The following is a 20,403-nucleotide window of genomic DNA, read 5'->3' as shown; positions in this document are numbered from 1 at the left end:
AGAAAGGTCAAAGACTGTAGATCGTATAGAAGTCTTACACCTCTATATCATGAATATTTTCATAAAAAAAAAAAGTTGGCAGGTACTAAACATGGTGAGTTCCAAAAACAACATCCCAAAGAATGAAACTGATCACACGTTAACAGAAAATCGAGGGGCAGCTAGATGGCACAGTGGATAGAGCACCAGCCCTGGAGTCAGGAGGACCTGAGTTCAAATCTGGCCTCAGACACTTAACACTTACTAGCTGTCTGACCCTGGGCAAGTCACTTAACCTCAATTGCCTCACTAAAAACAACAACAACAAAACAAAAAACAAAAACAGAAAATCGAAGACTTATTTTGGATATGGGAGTTATCTCTGAGTCATCTGTCTGCAAGTCAGACAATTCCTTGTTTTGTCAGGGCTAAGATCAGACTTAATAATAAGAAAAACATTAATGAGAAAAACATATGGTATGTAAGTAAAATTTAACCTTAAATTAAACAATCAGTGAAATATAAAGTTAGGATACAAAACTCATCTGGAAAGTCTTACAAAGAAGGGTAGTGGACAGTTATGAGCTGCATTACCTCATAAAATCAGTCTAAAGAAAGCTTGGCAAAATATCCAACTGTGCAATCAGCCTAAGAGAACTCAAGGATGAAAACAGAAGGTGAATCACAAAGAACTTTTGAAAAAATTCCCAAAATTATTACAATAAACTCTTTTCTCCATCAAGGAGAGTGGAACCACCACAACCAGGGTCCAAAATCACAGTTTCCAAGGTGCTGACAGAAGTAGAGCTGGCTCTAAAGAACAAAGATGGGGAAAGCAGCTGGACTGGATCAAGTACCTATGGATAAGATCCATGCTGGAGGTGATACAATTATGAGGCAATGAGGGACCAATTCACAGAGTTATCTAAACAGGGATAGCAAAGGACGGGAGAAAAAAACAACAAAAAAGCTAGGACCTAAATTGATTGCCCCCCAAAATGACTGAGAAAACATCAACAGACTCATGCCCAATCTTGTCCAACAGCAGACAATATGGATGGACAATGACCTGGACCCAGGGTTGAAAAGGATAGGTTGGGGGGCAGCTAGGTAGCATAGTGGATAAAGCACCAGCCCTGGAGTCAGGAGGGCCTGAGTTCAAATCGGGTCTCAGACACTTGATCCTTACTAGCTGTGTGACCCTAGGCAAGTCACTTAACCCTCATTGCTTCACCAAAAAAAAAAAAAAAAAAAAAAAAAAGGGCAGCTAGATGGCGCAGTAGATAGAGCACCGGCCCTGGAGTCAGGAGTCACTTAACCCCAATTGCCTCACTAAAAAAAAAAAAAGAAAAGAAAGAAAAGGATAGGTTGGCTTGCTTTCAGGGAAATGTAAAGTACTTTTACTGACCCTCCCCCAATTCCCCATGACAATTAAGGTCCATCTTTTCAATACAACTCTAGTCTATAAAAACTGGGATCCTTATACCAGCTCCCACTGGCACTGATGAGTTGACTTCTCAAGGGCAGGGAGGTTTCTTCTAATTCTATTAGCTTGAATCCCCAATCTGCTATGTTCTCCCCAATAGCAATAGCTATTACAGTTAGTCTTTCCCCTAGGAAATTTCCCTTAGATATTAGGGATCTAGGATCATTTAACCAATTAACATCAAATTAGCTTTTAGAAAGGGATATTTACTGAGAAGATATAGCAAGAACAGAAGTACAAAGCATTCCCCCTAAGCACCTCAGCATGCTGTTCTCTATACCACCTGAGTCCCCGGGATTTGGGGGGCTCCAACTTAAAGCTGTCTCCATGTAGCATTTACTTTGACAAGTCCACTTCTTTTTTTTTTTTTTTAAATTTTTTTTAGTGAGGCAATTGGGGTTAAGTGACTTGCCCAGGGTCACACAGCTAGTAAGTGTTAAGTGTCTGAGGCCGGATTTGAACTCAGGTACTCCTGATTCCAGGGCCGGTGCTCTATCCACTGTGCCACCTAGCCGCCCCACAAGTTCACTTCTGAATGAGGTACAGCTAATGGACAGAGTGGATCCCTCGCTTAGGACCCTATTCAATGTTTCTGTCACTGGATCACCAGCTGCTGGTCTGGACTCTGTGAGTCATTCTTTAGGGCTTTGCTGGAACTTTACCAGCCCCAATCATGGCTCCCGCCATCTCTGTTCCTACCACTTTTTAAAAAATCCTACTAGGTTATTCCACCTCCAATATTCCTTCACCATACAGCATAAAAGTAGACACGAGGGAAGCAATGTAGCTTCATGTGGACCCAGTAGGAAAAATAGGCTGCTGGTACTACCTCTTTCTGAAACAGCAGAGTTTAAGGCTCTGGGAGAGAGGGGGCCTATGGCCCTAGAGGCCCATAACAACTTCTCTCTGGACCCCAGGGAAGGAAAAAGGGCTGAATTGTCCTCTCTGTAGTCTTTTGTTCACAGTCCCAGTTCTAGCTCACCAGCCAATCAAAAGTCCATGTTAGCATCCTGGAAATAATTAGGATAACTGTGCCCCACATGCTCTGATGTTGAGAGCAGGGCCCTCATTCTTACACACTTCTGGAGGCAGGTGTGGCAGCAGCCAGAGGGCAATGCCATGCTTTGAGGACACGGCCCCCACTGCTCAGTGTGGCCCTTCTCTCATTGCTTCTGAAGAACTCAAGATGAGCATCACATAGAGACTCGTGGTTGGGATGAGCCAACTCTGAAAAGCAGGAGTCAGGGCTGGTATCAGAGAAATGTGTGACAGAAAGAGAAGATGGATTGATCACTGGCAGCCTCTGCAAGCTGGGAGAAAGCAAGGAAGGACTTCAGCTCATTGGTCAGGCTCCTTGTGACATACTTTTGGGAGGACTAAGATGAGAATAGAACATGATAGGCAGGAAGAGGATGGGTTGGGAGAAAAAGTGTTGGAGGGAACTTCTAAATGATGGTATTACAGTTTCATTTGAATATGTTGGAGAAGTCTGGGACTATTTACAAAGTGAACTAGTTCCTATCTCCCAGCCCTCATGGAACTAGCATTCTTGCACTTGGGATTATTGTTGTTTGTCCTTTGTTTTCTAAAAGGACCACCACAGTTGTCATGACTTGCAGTGAATTGGATTTAAGAGAGGGAGGGCCGTGCAAAGTCACCAGGCGTACTCTCCTTCGGAAGCCATCTGGCTTCCAGGGCAAGATATATTATCAAGAGGACTGGAGATGACCCCGGATGTTTATGACAATTGGGGTTAAGTGACTTGCCCAGGGCCACATAGCTAGTAAGTGTCGGAGGTAGAATTTAAACCCAGATCCTCCCAACTTCAGGGCCAGTGCTCTATCCACTGCACCACCTAGCTGCTCCTCCCTACACTTCGCAGTTGCTTAATCAATGCTTCAAAGGAGGCAGCTGGTGTTTAGGCTCCTTTTCAGCCATCCTACCTCCACGGCCTCAGCTGGGACCGGGAGGGTAAACTTTCAAAATCTCTCTTCCTCCTCGCCATTTTCTCTCTCTTCTCTTCCTCTCTACCTCTATTTCCTCTCTTCCTTTTCTCCTCTCTCTGTTCTCTCCCTATATTCCCTGTTCTCTTCCCCAGTATTTCTTCTCTATTCTCTCGCCCCTTTCTCCTTTTTCTATTCTCTTCTTCCCCTCTCTCCCTCAGCGCATTTCCTCTCTATTCTCTCCCCGCCTCCATTTCCTCTCCCCCCTCCCTCTTTCAGTCTCTTCTATTTTCTCTCCTGTTCTCTTTCATTCTCTCCAGTTCCTATTTTCTCTCCCTCCCTCTCTCCATTTCCTCTCTATTCTCTCTCCCCTTCTCACTTTTCTCCCTCTCTTCCATCTTCTACCTATTTCCTCTATTCTCACCTCCTCTCTTCCTCTATTCCCTCTCTATTCTCTCTCCTCTTTCCCTCCATTTCCTTTCTTCTCTCCCCTTCTTTCTCCTTCCCTATTCCCTCCTCTCCCTGCTACTTCCTCTCTCTCTTCTCTCCTCTCTTTTTTTTTCCACCTTCCACTTCGTCTCTCTTCTCTCTCTCCCTCGATTTCCTCTCCACCCTTTTCCCTCCGTCCCCGCCCGTTTCTCGCGTAGCCTCCTCCCTTACCCGCCCGGACGCCCGCGCGCAGGCGCAGTGGCGGGGGCTGCGGCGCCCCCTGGCGGCCGAGGGGCGGGGGCGCGGCGGGGCCGCCTCCCTCGCTCGCTCGCTCCCTCCCTCCCTAGCTCGCTCTCTCGCTCGCTGCCTTCTTCCTCGCGCCCCGGCCCAACATGGCGATGCACAACAAGGCGGCGCCGCCGCAGATCCCGGACACTCGGCGGGAGCTAGCCGAGCTGGTGAAGCGCAAGCAGGAGCTGGCGGTGAGGGGGCTGGAAGGAGGGGGAGGAAAGGAGCCCGGGGCCTCCCCGTCCCGCCCTGGTGCTCCGCGGGGCGGGGGGTCCGGCCCAGCCTGGCTTCCTGGCGGCCGTTATGCCGGCGGCAGCGGCGCGGGGCCTGGGGCGCTCTGCGAACCTGGCACAGGGCCCCTTTCTCCACTTCGTCCTCGCGCGGCCCGCGGCCCGGGGGCCCCAGCCTCGCGCCCCGGGGCCTAGCCGCGCTCGCGCTCGCGCCCGCTCCCGCCTCCGCGGTCCCGCGCCCCACGCGCTCCCGGTGACTGATGGGCACGAGCCGCGGGGGCGGGGCCGGGGCGAGCTAAGGCGCGGGATGGGCGGGGCGGAATGGGGGAGGCCTCTGCTACCTGGGAGGGGAGGGGCAGAGAGAGGAAGCCGGGTGGGTTCCGTGAGAGCTTAGATTTAGACTTGGAAGGGGATTTCAGAAGGTCTCCTGGTCCAACCTCTTCATTTTACCATTGGGGAAACTGAGGTCTGGGGAGGTTCAGTGAGGGGGCCCTCTGGGCAGGTGGATGGGGGAGGGATGTATGTTCCTCGGATGGGGAATTGGGAGTTTAGGCGGCAAAATGAATGGGAGGGAAGTGAAAGTTGGGAGCGGGGCATGGACTTTGTGCCCTCCAAATGTGCCTCCGTTCGGGGAGGGGTGGGGTAGGTACGAGAAAGATATGGAATTGGGAGGTATTTGGGTGAAGGGAGGGATATTAGGGTTGTGGGGATTTATGATTATTTGGTGGGGGAAAAATAGAGGCAAAGGAAAGTGAGTCTTGAAGAGAATCTTGCATAGTAAGGGGGGGGCATTTTCACCTGGAGCAGCAGAGGCCGGTTACCATAGCAACAAAGAATATGTGCACGGCCCGGTGGCATTTTCTAGCTCTTGCTAATAGAGAAGGGACTCTGACCTTAAAGGCTTTCCAAGCCTTATGGATGGAAGGCCCTTCCAAAGCTCATGCTGCTCTTAGAAATGTGAGTGAAATTCCCCTGTGGTATCTGCCAGCCTGCTCCTCTAGGTGTTAAAAGTAGCATTATTGTACTCAGAAAAACAGTGAAGGGTTTGATTGACTGGAATCCTAACTTTGCCTCCCGGAGCCAAAGTGGAGATTCTGTAATAGCTTGGGTTTAATCATACATCACCTACTCTATGGAAGGTGAGAACTACTCAGAAGTATCCCGAAGAGGAGATGTCAGCTGTGAATTATTCTGAGGCAAGAGCCTCAGTTTTAAACCTGTTGACTAAATCTCTCTTTGGTTGGATGGAATATTCCAACCTGAAAGGTAGAAGCATGCCTGTGCTTTTTTTGTGTGTGTCCACCAGGAGACGCTGGCAAACTTGGAGAGACAGATCTATGCTTTTGAAGGGAGCTACCTGGAAGACACCCAGATGTATGGCAATATTATTCGGGGCTGGGACCGCTATCTGACAAATCAAAAGTGAGTGTCAGAAAAGCTTGTTTTATAGCTGGTATTTTGGGTAGAATGTTAACCAATTTCTCTTTTTAAGAGTGTGCCTCCAGTTGCAGTTTTCTAGTCCGCTTTAATATCTAGCACTATTTGTCATCATATGTGGAGCCGTGTAGCTTAGCCAATTCCAGGCAGCAAATTCCCTTAAGTGACTTTGACATCTGGGCTTTTTTTGTTTTACTGAAGTGATCATTCCCCCCGGGTCAGTCTAGTTTCTCTCCTAAACCTATTACTGTGCTTTTTGCTGTTGAATGATGGGAAGAATCCTGAATTTATAGTCAGAGGGCTTCTGTTTGAATTCCTGCTTTGTTCTTTGACTTATTTATTTATAAGTGATTTGCCCAGCTAGTGTCAAGAGTCTGAGGCTGGATTTGAACTCAGGTCCTCCTGACTCCAGGGCTGGTGCTTTATCACTGTGCCACCTAGCTGCCCCTCCTTAACTTATTTTTTAAAATGATTGCCCAGAGTCACATCTCTGGACCTCTGTGTCCCCACCTGTAAAATGCAAAGGTTGGTAATAGATGAATTCTAAGGTCCCTTACAGCTTTAAACCCTATGATCCTCATTTGTGGTTGATTATCCAGTTACTGGAGAGAAGGACTTCTTCATTTTCTGTTCCCAAAACTCTTCTGAAAGCTGTCAGAAAAAAAAAAGAATCTTGAAATTTAGTGGGTAGAAGCAGAAACTCATCAACCCTACTTTTTGTACTGTCCTGTGTAGTATACTCTTGTTTGTTTTTGTTTTTTTTGTTTGTTTTTGCTGGGCAATGAGGGTTAAGTGACTTGCCCAGGGTCACACAGCCAGCAAGTGTCAAGTGTCTGAGACCAGATTTGAACTCAGGCCCTCCTGAATCCAGGGCCGGTGCTTTATCCACTGTGCCACCTAGCTGCCCCGTGTAGTATACTCTTACTTCTGAGTTTCAACTCCTGCTGTTTTCTGCTCTTAAATTGGTGGTGTTGATTTAGAAGTCATAGCATTTTCCACATGGACCGATCTGTACATTTTGAACATGAGGAAATAGGCCTAAACAGATGATGTGCTGTCACAGAATTTAAGGGTCAGAAAGGTAGCCATAAAGTCCCTCCTGGAGCCTGGGACATGGTAGTAGTTAGTGGAAGACAAGCCTTTGGAGTAGAAGGAGCCCCAGAGTTGAGATGAGAGGACCAGGGCAGAATATCTCAATTGTTAATCCTCAGGCAGGTCACTAACTTGAGCTTCAGTTTTCTGTATTGCATGATGGGGATTGTAATCCTTCTACTACCTTACTCACAGGGCTGTGATGATGAAGGTGCTTTGTAAACTTCCAAACTAGTATTCTAACCCACATGCCCTGTTTATTTTTCATTCCTCATCAGTAGTGCCTGTCACCCTTGGGGACCAGAGTGGAAGGTAATTTTGATGTTGTATTTTAGAATCCTTAAGCATAGACAGTGCAGTAGAAATACATTGTGAAATGAATGCCTTTAGGAGAGATGCTAACACTCCCACCCCCTCACTCCATCCTGGTCCTCTGAGGTCATCCTCTGGTGATTGGGATCTTTTCTTTTGGTGTGTCTGAGTGGTCAAGTGAGGATAAGAGCTGTGGAAAAGTTGGGAACCATGCTTAATTAGCTTTTCAAATAGTGACAGCTCAATCCAGAGGTCAAGTAAACAACAAGGTGTGAAAAGAGTTAATTTACAGCTAATTGTTTGATCAAATGATACAGTGGATTTAAAAGAACTTTGTAAAAAATTGATGTTAAAATTTGTTTTTACATATATTTTGGAAAATAAAATTCTATTCAAAGCAAAAAAAAAGAACTTTGTAAACCTTTCTATGTGCTTAGCTATGAATATTAGCTCCCTCGGTACTCATCTTTCTGTTCCTATTTTACTCTTTCTGTACCATCTTATATACCCTATTCTCTTTGTCTCTGTCCCTCCTCTGTGTCCCTTTCTCCTATCTGTTTATACATAGTGTTTGCCTCTTTCCTTTGCTCATGTCTCCCTTCAGTCCCTCTCTACTTTGATTTTTTTTTCCCTTGAATTTTGTGTCTTTCTTGACCTTTCTGTGTATATTTTGTTTTCTTTCTTGTTCTTTGTGTGTCTCCTTTCCTCTTTTCCTCTGACCATTGGGTCTTATTTTTCCTAATTGTGTCTCTTGCTTTCTTTTGTGCATATCTCCTTCTTTGTGGTTTATCTCTCCTCTATTACTTTGATAGAGGCCTCCCTCTTGGTTTGAGAAAGAAAGAGAGACAGAGAGAAACAGAAAGAGATTGAGATTCTCTCTCTGGTTGTTTCCCTCTTGGTGAGTGTGTCTTTTTCCTTCTCTTTTAGTGTGTGTGCTCTCGTGCATGCATGTGTGTCAGTCTTTTCCTCTTTTTATTTTGTGTCTGTCTTGTCTCCTTTTCTTTGCTCTGTGTTTTTTTTTCCTTTTCCTTTTCTTTTTCTGTCTTTCTTCCTCTTGATTGGTTTATGTATGTTTTTGTCTCTGCCTTCCTTCTGGTTTGTGGGTATCTGTTTCTGTCTTTCTTTTTCTTGGTGTGTGCATCTGTCTCCCTCTTCCCTTTGGTTTGGATGTATATCTCTGTCTCTGACCTTGTTTTGTGTCCCCTTTCCTCTTGGTTTATGTCTGTCTCTCCTTTCCTCTTAGGGTGCATGTGTGTGTGTCTATATCCCTGACTCCCTTCACCTTGTGGGGGTGTATATACACGAGTACATGTGTTTTCTTCTTGGGGAGTATGTGTCTTTCCTTTTCTCTTGGGCTCTGTGTGTCTCTTTCTCTCTCTTTTTTTTTTTTTAGTGAGGCAATTGGGGTTAAGTGACTTGCCCAGGGTCACACAGCTAGTAAGTGTTAAGTGTCTGCGGTCAGATTTGAACTCAGGTACTCCTGACTCCAGGGCCTGTGCTCTATCCACTGCGCCATCTAGCTGCCCCTCTCTCTCTTGCTATGTATGATTGTCTTCCTTCCAGGTTGTGAGAAACACTGAAGCATTCCTAAAGGAAAAGGAGGTGAGGGTTCAGTGGAGGAAAGGAGAATCTAAGTAGGAAGAGGGGAATCTTGACCCTTGCCTAGTAGGTGAGAGAAGGGAAGAGTATCCCACAGAGGACTCAAGGAATGAAAGGGACAGCCATGTATCTAAAGCTTAAGAGTCCAGGCTTGAAGCTTATGCTGAAGAGGAGGGATTTAGATCCTCTGTGGAAGAAGCTGCAGCTTGTCCTCCTGAGTTTGACGTGGTGGTGCCACAGAAGCTGGTAGGTGACGAATCACCCCAGTAAGGATTAGAGGAAGAAGCAAGGGGAGCTGCAGTGGTAGGTGCTTCCTACCCATGGGTACTGTGAGAAAATAATGGGTTTTGGGACACCCGGAGGGCCCCCTCAAAGGGATTATATTAAGCTTGATTGGATTGACTTTGCTGATTGACTCACTTGGAGTTAACTTGATTAGAACCACACCTACCTGAAAGCCTGGGGGGGGGGGGGGTCTCTGAACTTGACCGTGGCACTTTCTGCTCATGGACCACCCTCAAGTCCAGTGAACCAATGGATTTGGGTGATGTTGGCCAATTAGCTTGAAGCTGTGTGGAGGGGCCCGCAGGAAACTTCTGCTCACAGAGGAGAGGGACTTCCTTTTTGGCCTGAGACTTGTAGGTGTTGGAGCCCTTTTCTCTCTTCTCCCCTAGGTCCTAGCTAGGCTTGCCTGACTTTCAGGGCAATGTGCTCTCTCTTTACTAATACCTAATATGCTTTAATAAATGCTTAATGCCCCAAACTGGTGCTAAAGCTGCTAATTTATAAGTAACAAATATATTAGAAACTCCAGCTAATTTTCCCCAAACTTGGGACAGAAATAAGGCGACCACATATAATTTTAAACGCCACAGTACTGAGGCCAATAATTAATGGCTGGTTCTAGTGAATATGCCCAAGACAAAGCAGGAAACACCCCAAGATTTGTCAGAACAGATGGCTGCTACCTGTTTCTGACGATTCACTGGAGCACAAAAGATACTGCCATAAGGAACCTAGACAGTATTCCTAAAGGCCAGTCTCGGGCAAGAAACTAAAGACCTTAGGGACACAAGGTGGAGTTCCTCACTCCTGTCCACTGAAGGCAAGGCAAGGAGAAGAGGGAAGATAATTTTGGGAATGCAGGGCTAAGAAGATGGTGTCTGAAAAAAAGATTTGGACTTCCAGAACATGGACATCTTTGAGTGTCCCCTCCTGGCTCTCCTTGTTCCAGACTTGCCACACTTTTGTGTGTCCCAGAACCCTGGAACTTTTCACCCTGGAAAATCCCTGCAAACCTCTGCTCCCCCCCCCCCCCCCCCCATTGATGAGTCCTTTCCAGAACTAAGCCGGTCATACTCATTCACTCCTTTCTCAGCTCTGCTCCTGACTTCCTTCTCTCTTGCCCCTTTTGCATGTTTTCTTCCCTCGTTAGAATTTAAGTTTCTTGCCTGTCAGGGACTGGTCTTAGTTTCCTTTTGCTTGTATTTATATTTTCGGTGCTTTGCACAGTGCCTGGCACATAGTGAGATCTTAAACCCTTGTTGGCTTGGTTAAAATATAGGGATACAGCTTCCTGGCCAGGGATTGAATACAGCTAACAAAAGCTGGTGAGAATGTATTTGCCAGGTGTGATCAAAATGGCTCTAAGCTAAAAAGGGTTTTTGTTAGTTGAGTCATTTCAGTCTTCATTCATGTCAGGCTCTTCATGACCCATTTGGGGTTTGCTTGGTAAAGATACTGGACTGATTTATTTCCTTCTCTAGTGCATTTTACAGATGAGGAAACTGGGGCAAACAGGGTTAAGTGACTTGCCCAGGATCACTGAGCTAGTGACTGTCTGAGGCTGGATTAGATTCATGAAGAGTCTTTGAACTCCAGGCCCAGAATTCTATCCACTATGCCACCTAGCTGTTTGGGGAAGGGAAAAAACTGCCCAGTGAGTTGGTTACTATAGAGAGTTCCTATAGGACTTATGGGTCACATGACCAACAGGGTAGAGTACTAGATAGATAACTTTCTACAGTCCTTTTGACTTCTCAAACCTCTAAAAATAGGAATCTTGCACAAGAGATAAAGGCGTTTCAGCTATCTCCATGGTCTAGGACACCAAGAACCTCGACAAGGTGGCAGTTCAGTGAGCTAACTACAAAGAAGGCTATTCTCTAGTCCCTAAAATTATCACTCAGCACCCCTTTCCACACTGTCCATCCTGCTCTAGCAGCAGGGTTACACAAGCTGACATACCAAGTCTGCCACAGAACTCAGTTCTACTCTCTTCCCACCATTCTCCTAGTGCCAGGGAAAATCAAAACCCAGATGCTGGAACATCAGTGATAGCTCTGTGCTACAGCAGAGCTCCTCCAGAGGACTGAGGAACCAGAGGAATTGGAGTAATACACTAGTATGGAGCTGGGTGGCACTCCACTAAACTGGAGGGAAAGCGCCCAGCTGGAGCAAATTCTCTCTCCCCAGAGGTCACTTGAGGCAGAGACAGGACAATGAAATATCAATTGCCCAGGGTGAGAGGAAGCTGACCAGCTTTGAGATTCAGCCCTCAGGGAAACTACCATCAAAGGGTTGGAGTCTAGGGGCAGCTAGGTGGTGTGTGGACCTGGATTCAGGAGGACCTGAGTTCAAATCTGGCCTCAGACACTTGACACAGATTAGCTGTGTGACCCTGGGCAAGTCACTTGCCCTGAAAAAACAAACAAAAAAAAGCTTAAAGTCAGACTGTGACTCCAAGGCAGTTATATGAATTCAGTAAGAAACTTATCAGACTTCTAGGTCACATGGCCAACGAGATGGAGGGCTAGAGGTTTTCTCCAATCTTCAAACCTCTCCAAAATAATTATGCATCAGAGATGAAGCAGGTTCAGCAGTCTGCATGGTCTAGGCTATCAAGAACCCAAGCAAGGTAAATACTTGATAAACTAACAGCAGAGAAGGCACTAATCCCTAGCTCCTAACTTACCCACTCAACACCCCCTTCCCAACCACCCACTGTGTTCCTAGAAGCAGGTCTGTAAAAGCCAACCTATGTGGGGCAGCTAGGTGGCGCAGTGGATAGAGCACCGGCCCTGAAGTCAGGAGTACCTGAGTTCAAATCCAGCCTCAGACACTTAACACTTACTAGCTGTGTGACCCTGGGCAAGTCACTTAACCCCAATTGCCTCACTAAAAAAAAAAAAAAGCCGACCTATGTACTTTGAACAAAACTCAACTCTACCCTCAACACATACCCTTACCCTCTCCTCCCTGTGCCTCCAAGATCATAGTGGCAAAAATTTGCTCTGAATGCAACAACAACAAAGAGTACCAGTGTTCTGAGTTGCAACAGAATTTGAACTAAACTCAGGAACAGAAGGAACTAGAGCAGAACATATTGGGGGGGGGCAGGGTTGGCAGGAAGGGGGTGCTGTGTGGTACTTCACTAAACCTGAGGGAGAGTCCAGCATCCTGCTGGGGCCAGTTCTGTACCCCCTAGAAGTTACTTGGAACAGAGACCAAGTCTGGTGAACCATGTATTGTCCAATGTAGGAAGAGGCTGAGATAGTTATGAGATCCAGCTCCCAGGGACACTGCCATCAAAGGAGTGGGATCCAAACTGAACCAGAAGGAAATATTTAAAAATTAAAAAAAAAAAAAGGTTGAGAACACCAAAGATCTTAGGAGGAAGAAAACTCAAAAGACCTGGAACATAAGCAGGAAAAGCCAACAGGAAAGATACTAATAATAACAGAAGGGAAATGGCTTTCAGATTAGGAAACAAAGTTTAGGCATCTATGAATAGGCATTTGTTGTTTTGTTTTGTGGGGCAATGAGTGTTAAGTGACTTGCCCAGGGTCACAAGCAAGTAAGTATTGTGAGAATTGGAATGACACCCCCTGGGGGGAGGGACATTGTGAGCTCTGGCCTGAAAAGAAACCACTTGACTTTAGCATCTGGAAGTGACATTTGCTGCCCGTGGGTCCTGTCAATCAGTGCTACCAACCAATTAGCTTGGAGGGGTGTGTGTGTGTGTGTGTGTGTGTGTGTGTGTGTGTGTGTGTGTGTGTGTGTGTGTGTGTGTGTGTGTGTGTGTGGCCTTGTTTCCTGTTTCACAGGAGTCTTCAGAGAGAAGCCTTTTCGCGGCTGGACAGGGGCTTGGTGACAGAGACAGGCAGAATAGGGAAAGCAGGCAAATCTCATACTTTTATCCACATGTTATACTTTAATAAATACTTAAGTCTAAACTCTTGCTAAAGCTTCTAATTTAAGGCGACCACTCATTAGATTTTAGACATCATAGCTAGAATTTTAGGCCCTTACAGAGTCAATTGTCTGAGTTCAGATTTGAACTCAGGTCCTCCTAAATCCAGGGCCTGTGCTTTATCCACTCTTCCATATAGCTGCCTTGATATACCCTAATCAAATCAAAGCTAGCATGAAGGGAAAATAACTTGTCTAGTCTCTCAGGAGTAAGAGAGCTTACGGGAGGGTGGGCAAGGAGACAAAGGGGAAGAACATCAAAACAGGGAAAGGCAGAAATCTTGTTTCAGTTGTGGGAGGATGTAGTATGCTATCATTGAAGAAGAGAGATTCTGTAAAAGGAGTTAGGGACCTTATAATGGGTATTATCTGCAGAGATTTGGTGCTTAGAAAGAACACTCATCTTACCTTTGGAGGAAGGAAATCAGAGCCTCTGGAGACAACTCATATCCAGAAGAATACACGAGCATGGACCAAGGGAAGAGATTCCATGGTAATTATGGAAAGAAACCAACAAAGGGGTGGGTAAAAGTTAGTCATGAACATATAACTAGGGACATAGGAAAATTCTTCCCATGGACCAATATCCTCTTGATCATCTTCTTTCCAAGAGTGAGGCACAAGTTTTGAAAAAGGGGCCAGGACACAAGATCTACAAATCATTAAAATAGAAACTCTTTGGGGCAGCTAAGTGGCGCAGTGGATAGAGCACTGGCCCTGAAGTCAGGACTACCTGAGTTCAAATATGGCCTCAGACACTTGACACTTACTAGCTATGTGACCCTGGGCAAGTCACTTAACCCCAATTGCCTCAACCCCCCCCCCAAAAAAAAAAACCCTCTTTAGAAGAGAGAACCCAGCATAGTTACCTTATCAACTTTTATTCTATGTAGAATAGAGACTAAATAAAGACTTAATATAAGGGCTATGAATCAAAGAATGAAAGTCTAGAATGAAACAAAAAGGGAAGATAAATCATGAAGAGAAGGGAAGAATCTTTTTTTAGAGGCATAAAAAATAAAATTTAAAACAATGAACAAAACAAATAGAAGGGGAAGAGAAGTGTGATTTTACTTGACTGCTAAGATGAGAGCAGAAAAGAGGGAAAAGTAACCACATAAAATGAAGTCAAAGGAACTAATAAGTCAAACTCTAAGCCAGAGAAAGAGGAAACAAATGGAAGAGCAAGAGGAAGAGCTTGAGGAAAAGGATGAGGACCAATGAAAACCAGGTTGCCTTAACATAGATTGTTAATGTAATTGAAGTGACAAAGTACTGTGTTTACAGAGGAATTGAGGGGAAATCCTGATCTGGAGAACAAATATTAGAGACAAATGGAAGGCAATATAAACCTAACTTTCATAACTTTAAATGTGAATGGATTAAACAATTAAAAAAACAGGACAGTTGGATAACAAACCCCAACCCCACAATTCATTGCTTACAAAAACATATTTAAAAAAACAAAGACATACACACAATAAAAACAAGGGGGCTCGGGGGAAAAAAAGTAAAACTATTTTATCAAGTGAATCCACAAAAGCAGGGTCTCCTGCTATTAAAGATAGGATTAGATTAAACAATCATGCTATTAGACAAAGCAAAAATACTCACAATATAAAAAGGGACAAAGAAACTGCATAATACCAAAAAGGAACCATAGACAAACAGTATCAATAGTAAACTTGTATCTAAATTTATTTTTTAAAATAACAATAAGAAGACATAGACAGTAATATAAAGTAGTAGGAAATCTCAGTGCTCCTCTCAGTTTGGGATTCTTTTAAATGGGACTGCTAAAGATTATATATATTTCCCAGCACCACATGGAACTTTTACAAAAATTGAACATGTATTAGGGTACAGATATGTCATAAACCAGTGTAAAAGGTCAGAAAGAGTAAACACATCCTTTACACAGTATTAACATAAGGATAATCAGTTTATAGAGCACAAAGATGGGCAAGTGGAGACTTAACAATGAAATTCAAAATATTGAGTGGGTCTAGGAACAAATCATAGAAACAATAATGAAAGAAAGAAATGATGAACCAACATATAAAAATCTCTAAGAGGTCTTATGAGGAAAAGATCATATCCCTATAAACATGTTAACAAAATAGAGGAGAGAATTAATGAACTGACTGCATTTTTAAAAAATTGGAGGCAAACCTAAAATAATCACAAAAAAGGAGATATCAAAAATTAGAGGAGAAATAGATAAACCAGAAAACAAAAAAGCTGTATAAATGACAAATAAGACTAAAAGCTTGTTCTTTAAAAAAAAAAACCCAAACTAATAAAATTGATAAATCTTTAGCCAGTTTGATTAAATAGGGCAGAAAATAAACAAAAGAGCAAATAATAAAGGCAAAATCACAATAAAACCAGAAAACACATAAGAATAATTATTAGAGCCTTTTATGCAGATATATGGTAATAAAACAACAAAAAAGAAAGGTTTTCTACAGTGAAGGAAGAAGAGGAGCAGTTGAAATACCTGTAAGTTCACAGTAGATAAAATCCAAGAAAAGAGCCAGTAGTGAACTCTGTGGCCTCAAATGTCTATATGCAAACGCCCAAAGAACTCCTAATTCAGAAATATCGAGACCAGGGAGGAGAAAAGTCAGGTGAACGAACATTTGGGCGAAGGTCTGTGAAAGGAGAAATAGATGTGATTTTATTATTGATTGAGGTATTCTACAGACTATCTGGACACAGAGGAAACGGAAAAGTGTGGGAAAAAGCCCTACACTTGGACTTTAACCTCCTAGTCCTGATTGTGCTTATAGAGGGATAGCAGTGTCACTAAAAGGATTGAAGACTAGAAAAGCTACCTATTGAAATAAGGTGCATAAAGGAGATATATGCTGGAGGTGATTAATTGCCAAGACTTTGGGGAATCAAAGGAGAATATACCAAAGACAGAGGGAAAAAAAGCTTATTAATTCCTGTCCCCCCCCCCACGCCCAAGAAAAACTAGAGAACTTCAGTTACTTAGCCATATGCTAACTTTCCCATTTACACACAATCTTTTAAGATTTATCTAGGGCAACTAGGTGGCAAAGTGGATAGAACACTGGCTTTGGAGTCAGGAGTACCTGATTTCAAATCCAGCCTTAGACACTTAACACTTACTAGCTGTGTGACCTTGGGCAAGTCACTTAACCCCAGTTGCCTCACTTAAAAAAAAAAAAGATTTATTTACACAAATGTCAAAGACATCCTCACTGATAGTAGGGAGATGGTTTTCACAAGCAATATTCTATAATGTACTGCATCTTTACCATCATGAAACTCAAGGAAAGATATAAACAATACGTTGATTTGGAAAGAGCATTTGATTTGAGTCACTTTAAAGGTTCTCTTTCAGCAAGATGTCTCCCATTCATAAATCAGAATCATTCAAGATTCTTTGAAAGATAAAGCAACAGAAATAATAACCTTATGCATCTATAATGCCTCAGTTGCCTTCTCACTCTATCACTACCCTCATTACCTATGGTACCCTCACCCTGAAACATCTCTCCTTCCTGGTGATCCCTTTCTCACCATTGGTGAGTTCTTCTTGGGTCCTCTGTTTTGGAGAGGGATCCAGGCCAACCTCCCTTCATTTCCCTCTTGACTTTGCCATGATGAGGACATGTGGGTACCCACTCTCCCTTTACCCCCCATTTCAGCTCTTCTGTTGTTGTCTTTTTCTATTAGAATGTAAGTTCATTGAGGGCAAAAAACAACTTGTTTTTATTTGGATTTGTATTAGCACAGTTACCAGCATTTAATAAATGCTCATTGAAGGACTGTTCAGCAGCTTTCCAATCATAGTCATCAATTGAGGCAAGAAGTTGATTCAGCACACAGTCTATGATAAAGAGGGATTCTGTTTGGATATTGAGATCTCACAGATATTTCTGTTTGTAGACAAAATTGTACTGGTTTCACCCATCCCTAGAACATTGCAGATCTTCCTGGAAAAGATATGGAGCCATTCAAAGAAGTCGACCTTACAGTCCACATGGGAAAAGACAAGTGGTTGAAGAATGTCTGTTACTCAGGTTATGACATGAGTTTGGACAGACAATCCTTAGAGCTCCATCAGTGGGTGTATCAAATGGATAATACTCTGGCTCACAATTAAACAACAAGAGAGAAGGAAAACAGGCAGTATTTTATTTAAGAAATTGTAGAGCTCCTTTACTGCCCCATCCCTTTCTCCCAGAGTCCCTTTTTTTTTTTTTTAAGTGAGGCAATTGGGGTTAAGTGACTTGCCCAGGGTCACACAGCTAGTAAGTGTCAAGTGTCTGAGGCTGGATTTGAACTCAGGTCCTCCTGACTCCAGGGCCAGTGCTCTATCCACTGCGCCACCTAGCTGCCCCTGTCCCATAATTTTTAATGCGAGATGTGGAATATAGTTATGAATAATTGGAAAATGTAGATGTTCCTGGTGGGTGCAATTAGACTTCAATATGTAATTACTGATGAATTTTGAAGCATAGGAGAAATCATCCTTTCTTCTTAGTTTGTGTCTTCGTGTGTGTGTGTGTGTGTGTGTGTGTGTGTGTGTGTGTGTGTCCCTGTCCCTTTCTTTTCCCTGTGGAGTATGTGTATGTTTCTGTCCATCTCTCTCTTCCCCTTTTTTTGGGTGCTTCCCCTTTTCTCTGATTTTATTCTCCCAAAGTATGAGTCTTTGTTCATTCCTGACTTTTTCCTCTTCTGTTTTTCTTACTTTTTCTCTTTCCTCTTGACTTGGGACTTAGGATGACCAGATAACTGGACAGACATATCTAGGAATCAAGGAACTGTTAAAGTTTAGCTTGGTCAACTAAATATCAGGACGGACACACCTAAGAAGTATGGGGAGATAAAATGCTGTGGTAGGAAAGTTAATTAGGAAAATCCCCCTGACTCTCAGGAATCTTTCCCCACCCCACCCCCAAAAGGAACTTTCCATTTTTAGGTGGTCATCCCAACTATCCTCAACGCTTTTTGCCTTCCTTCTGTTGGGGAGGAGAATGTTTGAGCCCTTCCCAGGGCTCAAATAAAAGTGCCCAAATAAAAGACCATTTTAATTCTAATTGGACTGTGTGTGAGAGTGTATTTTCTTTTTGGCTGGGGCAATGATGGTTAAGCGACTTGCCCAGGGTCACACAGCAGAGTGTAATTTTTTACTATATACCTAATACCTAAGGACACTCTACTATTTCCCCCATGACACCCTCTTCTCTTTTCTGTTCCTTCTGGCCAGTGTATGAAACTAAAGTATCCTTTTTTAAAAAGTTTTAGTTATTAAATAAAGCTTTATTTTCCCATTCTTAATTTCAAAAGCTTGTTAACTGAATATTTATTACTTTAAAGCAAAAAAGAATTTAAATTGTGGTTTGGTTGTTTTTTTAATTTAAGTATGACTTTCAACTGAAAATTCCTTGTGGATCAGTGCCTTCAATGGAAAAAGGGCTTTTTCATTTCCCAAAATCGTTTTTTCTTATCAAATTAAGATACGGAATAAGATTTAATTGTAGATGTGGCAAGTGTTTATGAGGTTCTCCCCCCTCTGTTTTAGAAATTCCAATAGCAAAAATGATCGTAGGAACCGAAAATTTAAAGAAGCTGAACGACTCTTCAGTAAATCCTCAGTTACTTCAGCAGCGGTAAGTAGAGCGGGGCTAGTGATATATTTCTGATGACCAACTAACCATCAACCCAGATGAAACAGCTCGATTTTTGTGACAATTTTCTGTTAAAAAAGAAAAAAGTACTTTTTTTTGTATCAGAATTAATTTCCACTCTTTATAAAAAAACCCATATTTTTCCCAAATAAATTTTTTTAAATCATGAAAGTGTTTGGAGGGGGACTTGCGACCTAGATTGGGGGGCCAGCTCACCCAAATAATTGGAGGCTCATCATGAATCTTGTAAAATAAAAATAATTTATTAGGAGAGGAATGTATGGGCAGGGTACAGATCACCTTGGTGACTGTCCTGCTGGAGTAAGAGAAGACTGGTCTTTTGTATCTTTACAAGACAAAGGGGAGGGAAGAGCATTACGAAGAATTGGGAGGGAAATGCTGGGAGAGGATTTTGGAATAATGGGGCATCAGTTAGATATGCAACACCCATCCTTCTGGTACATCATCTTGAAGACTGATATTGCTTATTAGCATCCTGGGGTCTTGTCCTGCCACACTTCATGCCTAAGGTGGAAGAAAGAGTTGTTTTTCCCTTGGCTTTGGGGGTTGGGATCTTTAGGTTTCTTGGGGTCCCACTATATACCCACAACAAAAGTATTTTATTATTTTCCAGTTACATGTAAAGATAGTTTTCAACATCTGTTTTATAAGATTTCTAGTTCCAAATTTTTCTTCCTCCCTCCCCCCTCCCCAAGACAGCAAGCAATCTGATATAGGTGTATATATATATACACACACATATATACACACACACATGTACAATCACATTAAATGTATTTCTGCATTAGTCATGTTGTGAAAGAAGAATCAGAACAAAAGGGAAAAACCTCAAAAAAGAAAATTAAGGGGGCAGCTAGGTGGCACAGTGGATAAAGCACTGGCCCTGGATTTAAGGAGGATCTGAGTTCAAATCCAGCGTCAGACACTTGACATTTACTAGCTGTGTGACCCCGGGCAAGTCACTTAACCCTCATTGCCCTGCAAAAAAAATAAATAAATAAAACAAAGTAGAAACAGTATGGTTCAATCTGCATCCTGATTCCACAGTTCTTTCTTGTGGATGTGGAGAGCATTTTCCATCATGAGTCCTTTGAAATTGTCTTGGATCATTGTATTGCTGAGAAGAATTAAGTCTATCACAGTTGATCCAAATAAATTTGTTTAGCCAAATGCTGCCATTTTGAAATAAGTGGTTTCCCAGATTCCTATTTTGAAATACCCAGATTAGAATCTAATTTCTTTTATCTTCTGTTTTACCAATGAGTTTCTTGGTGTCTTTTTCTTTTAGGCAGTCAGTGCATTGGCTGGAGTTCAGGACCAACTCATTGAAAAAAGTAAGTTTTGTTCTTAGGATCTGATCATTCCTGCTTTTAAATATTAAATCCTTGCAGTTTCCTTGAGAAACCTAGAGGAGGCTCTCATGCACTTTTATTTATATACAAGTATAAACCCTTAGAGGTACTATGAGAGAGAGAGAAAGATTGCAACATGATTTCTTACCTCTTTTGTTACTAGGGAAGTTGCTTCAAAAACCTTTCTCAATTCTCTGAAAAAACACAAGTAGGTGTCCCTCTAAGCCCACTAAATGAGTTATTAAAGAATTTTGATTTCAGAGAGAGGTATCCTGGTGAACAAGAAAGAGCCTTGGACTTGCAATCAGCAATCCTGGG

The 20,403-nt window shown here is 43.1% G+C and overlaps 1 protein-coding gene across 4 annotated transcripts in view; it reads left to right on the top strand.

The window, feature by feature from the left end:
* Positions 1 to 4,157: 4,157 nt before the first annotated feature.
* The window catches only part of MEAF6 (MYST/Esa1 associated factor 6), a 31,978-nt gene continuing 15,732 nt past the window's right edge, over positions 4,158 to 20,403 (top strand). For all 4 annotated transcript variants that reach the window (XR_006355635.1, XR_006355634.1, XM_043994532.1 and 1 more), the window contains exons 1-4: positions 4,158 to 4,319; positions 5,662 to 5,777; positions 18,607 to 18,694; positions 20,022 to 20,067. Coding sequence is in view for 2 of the 4 variants with exons in the window: in XM_043994532.1 (XP_043850467.1) it covers positions 4,230 to 4,319; positions 5,662 to 5,777; positions 18,607 to 18,694; positions 20,022 to 20,067 (340 nt within the window). In the remaining 2 variants the exon portion in view is untranslated. The remainder of the gene's footprint in view (positions 4,320 to 5,661; positions 5,778 to 18,606; positions 18,695 to 20,021; positions 20,068 to 20,403) is intronic.

Source organism: Dromiciops gliroides, chromosome 3 (genome assembly GCF_019393635.1).
Source record: "Dromiciops gliroides isolate mDroGli1 chromosome 3, mDroGli1.pri, whole genome shotgun sequence".
NCBI lineage: Eukaryota > Metazoa > Chordata > Mammalia > Microbiotheria > Microbiotheriidae > Dromiciops > Dromiciops gliroides.
Note: the sequence above shows the minus strand (reverse complement) of the source record. Positions and strands in the feature narration are given on the sequence as shown.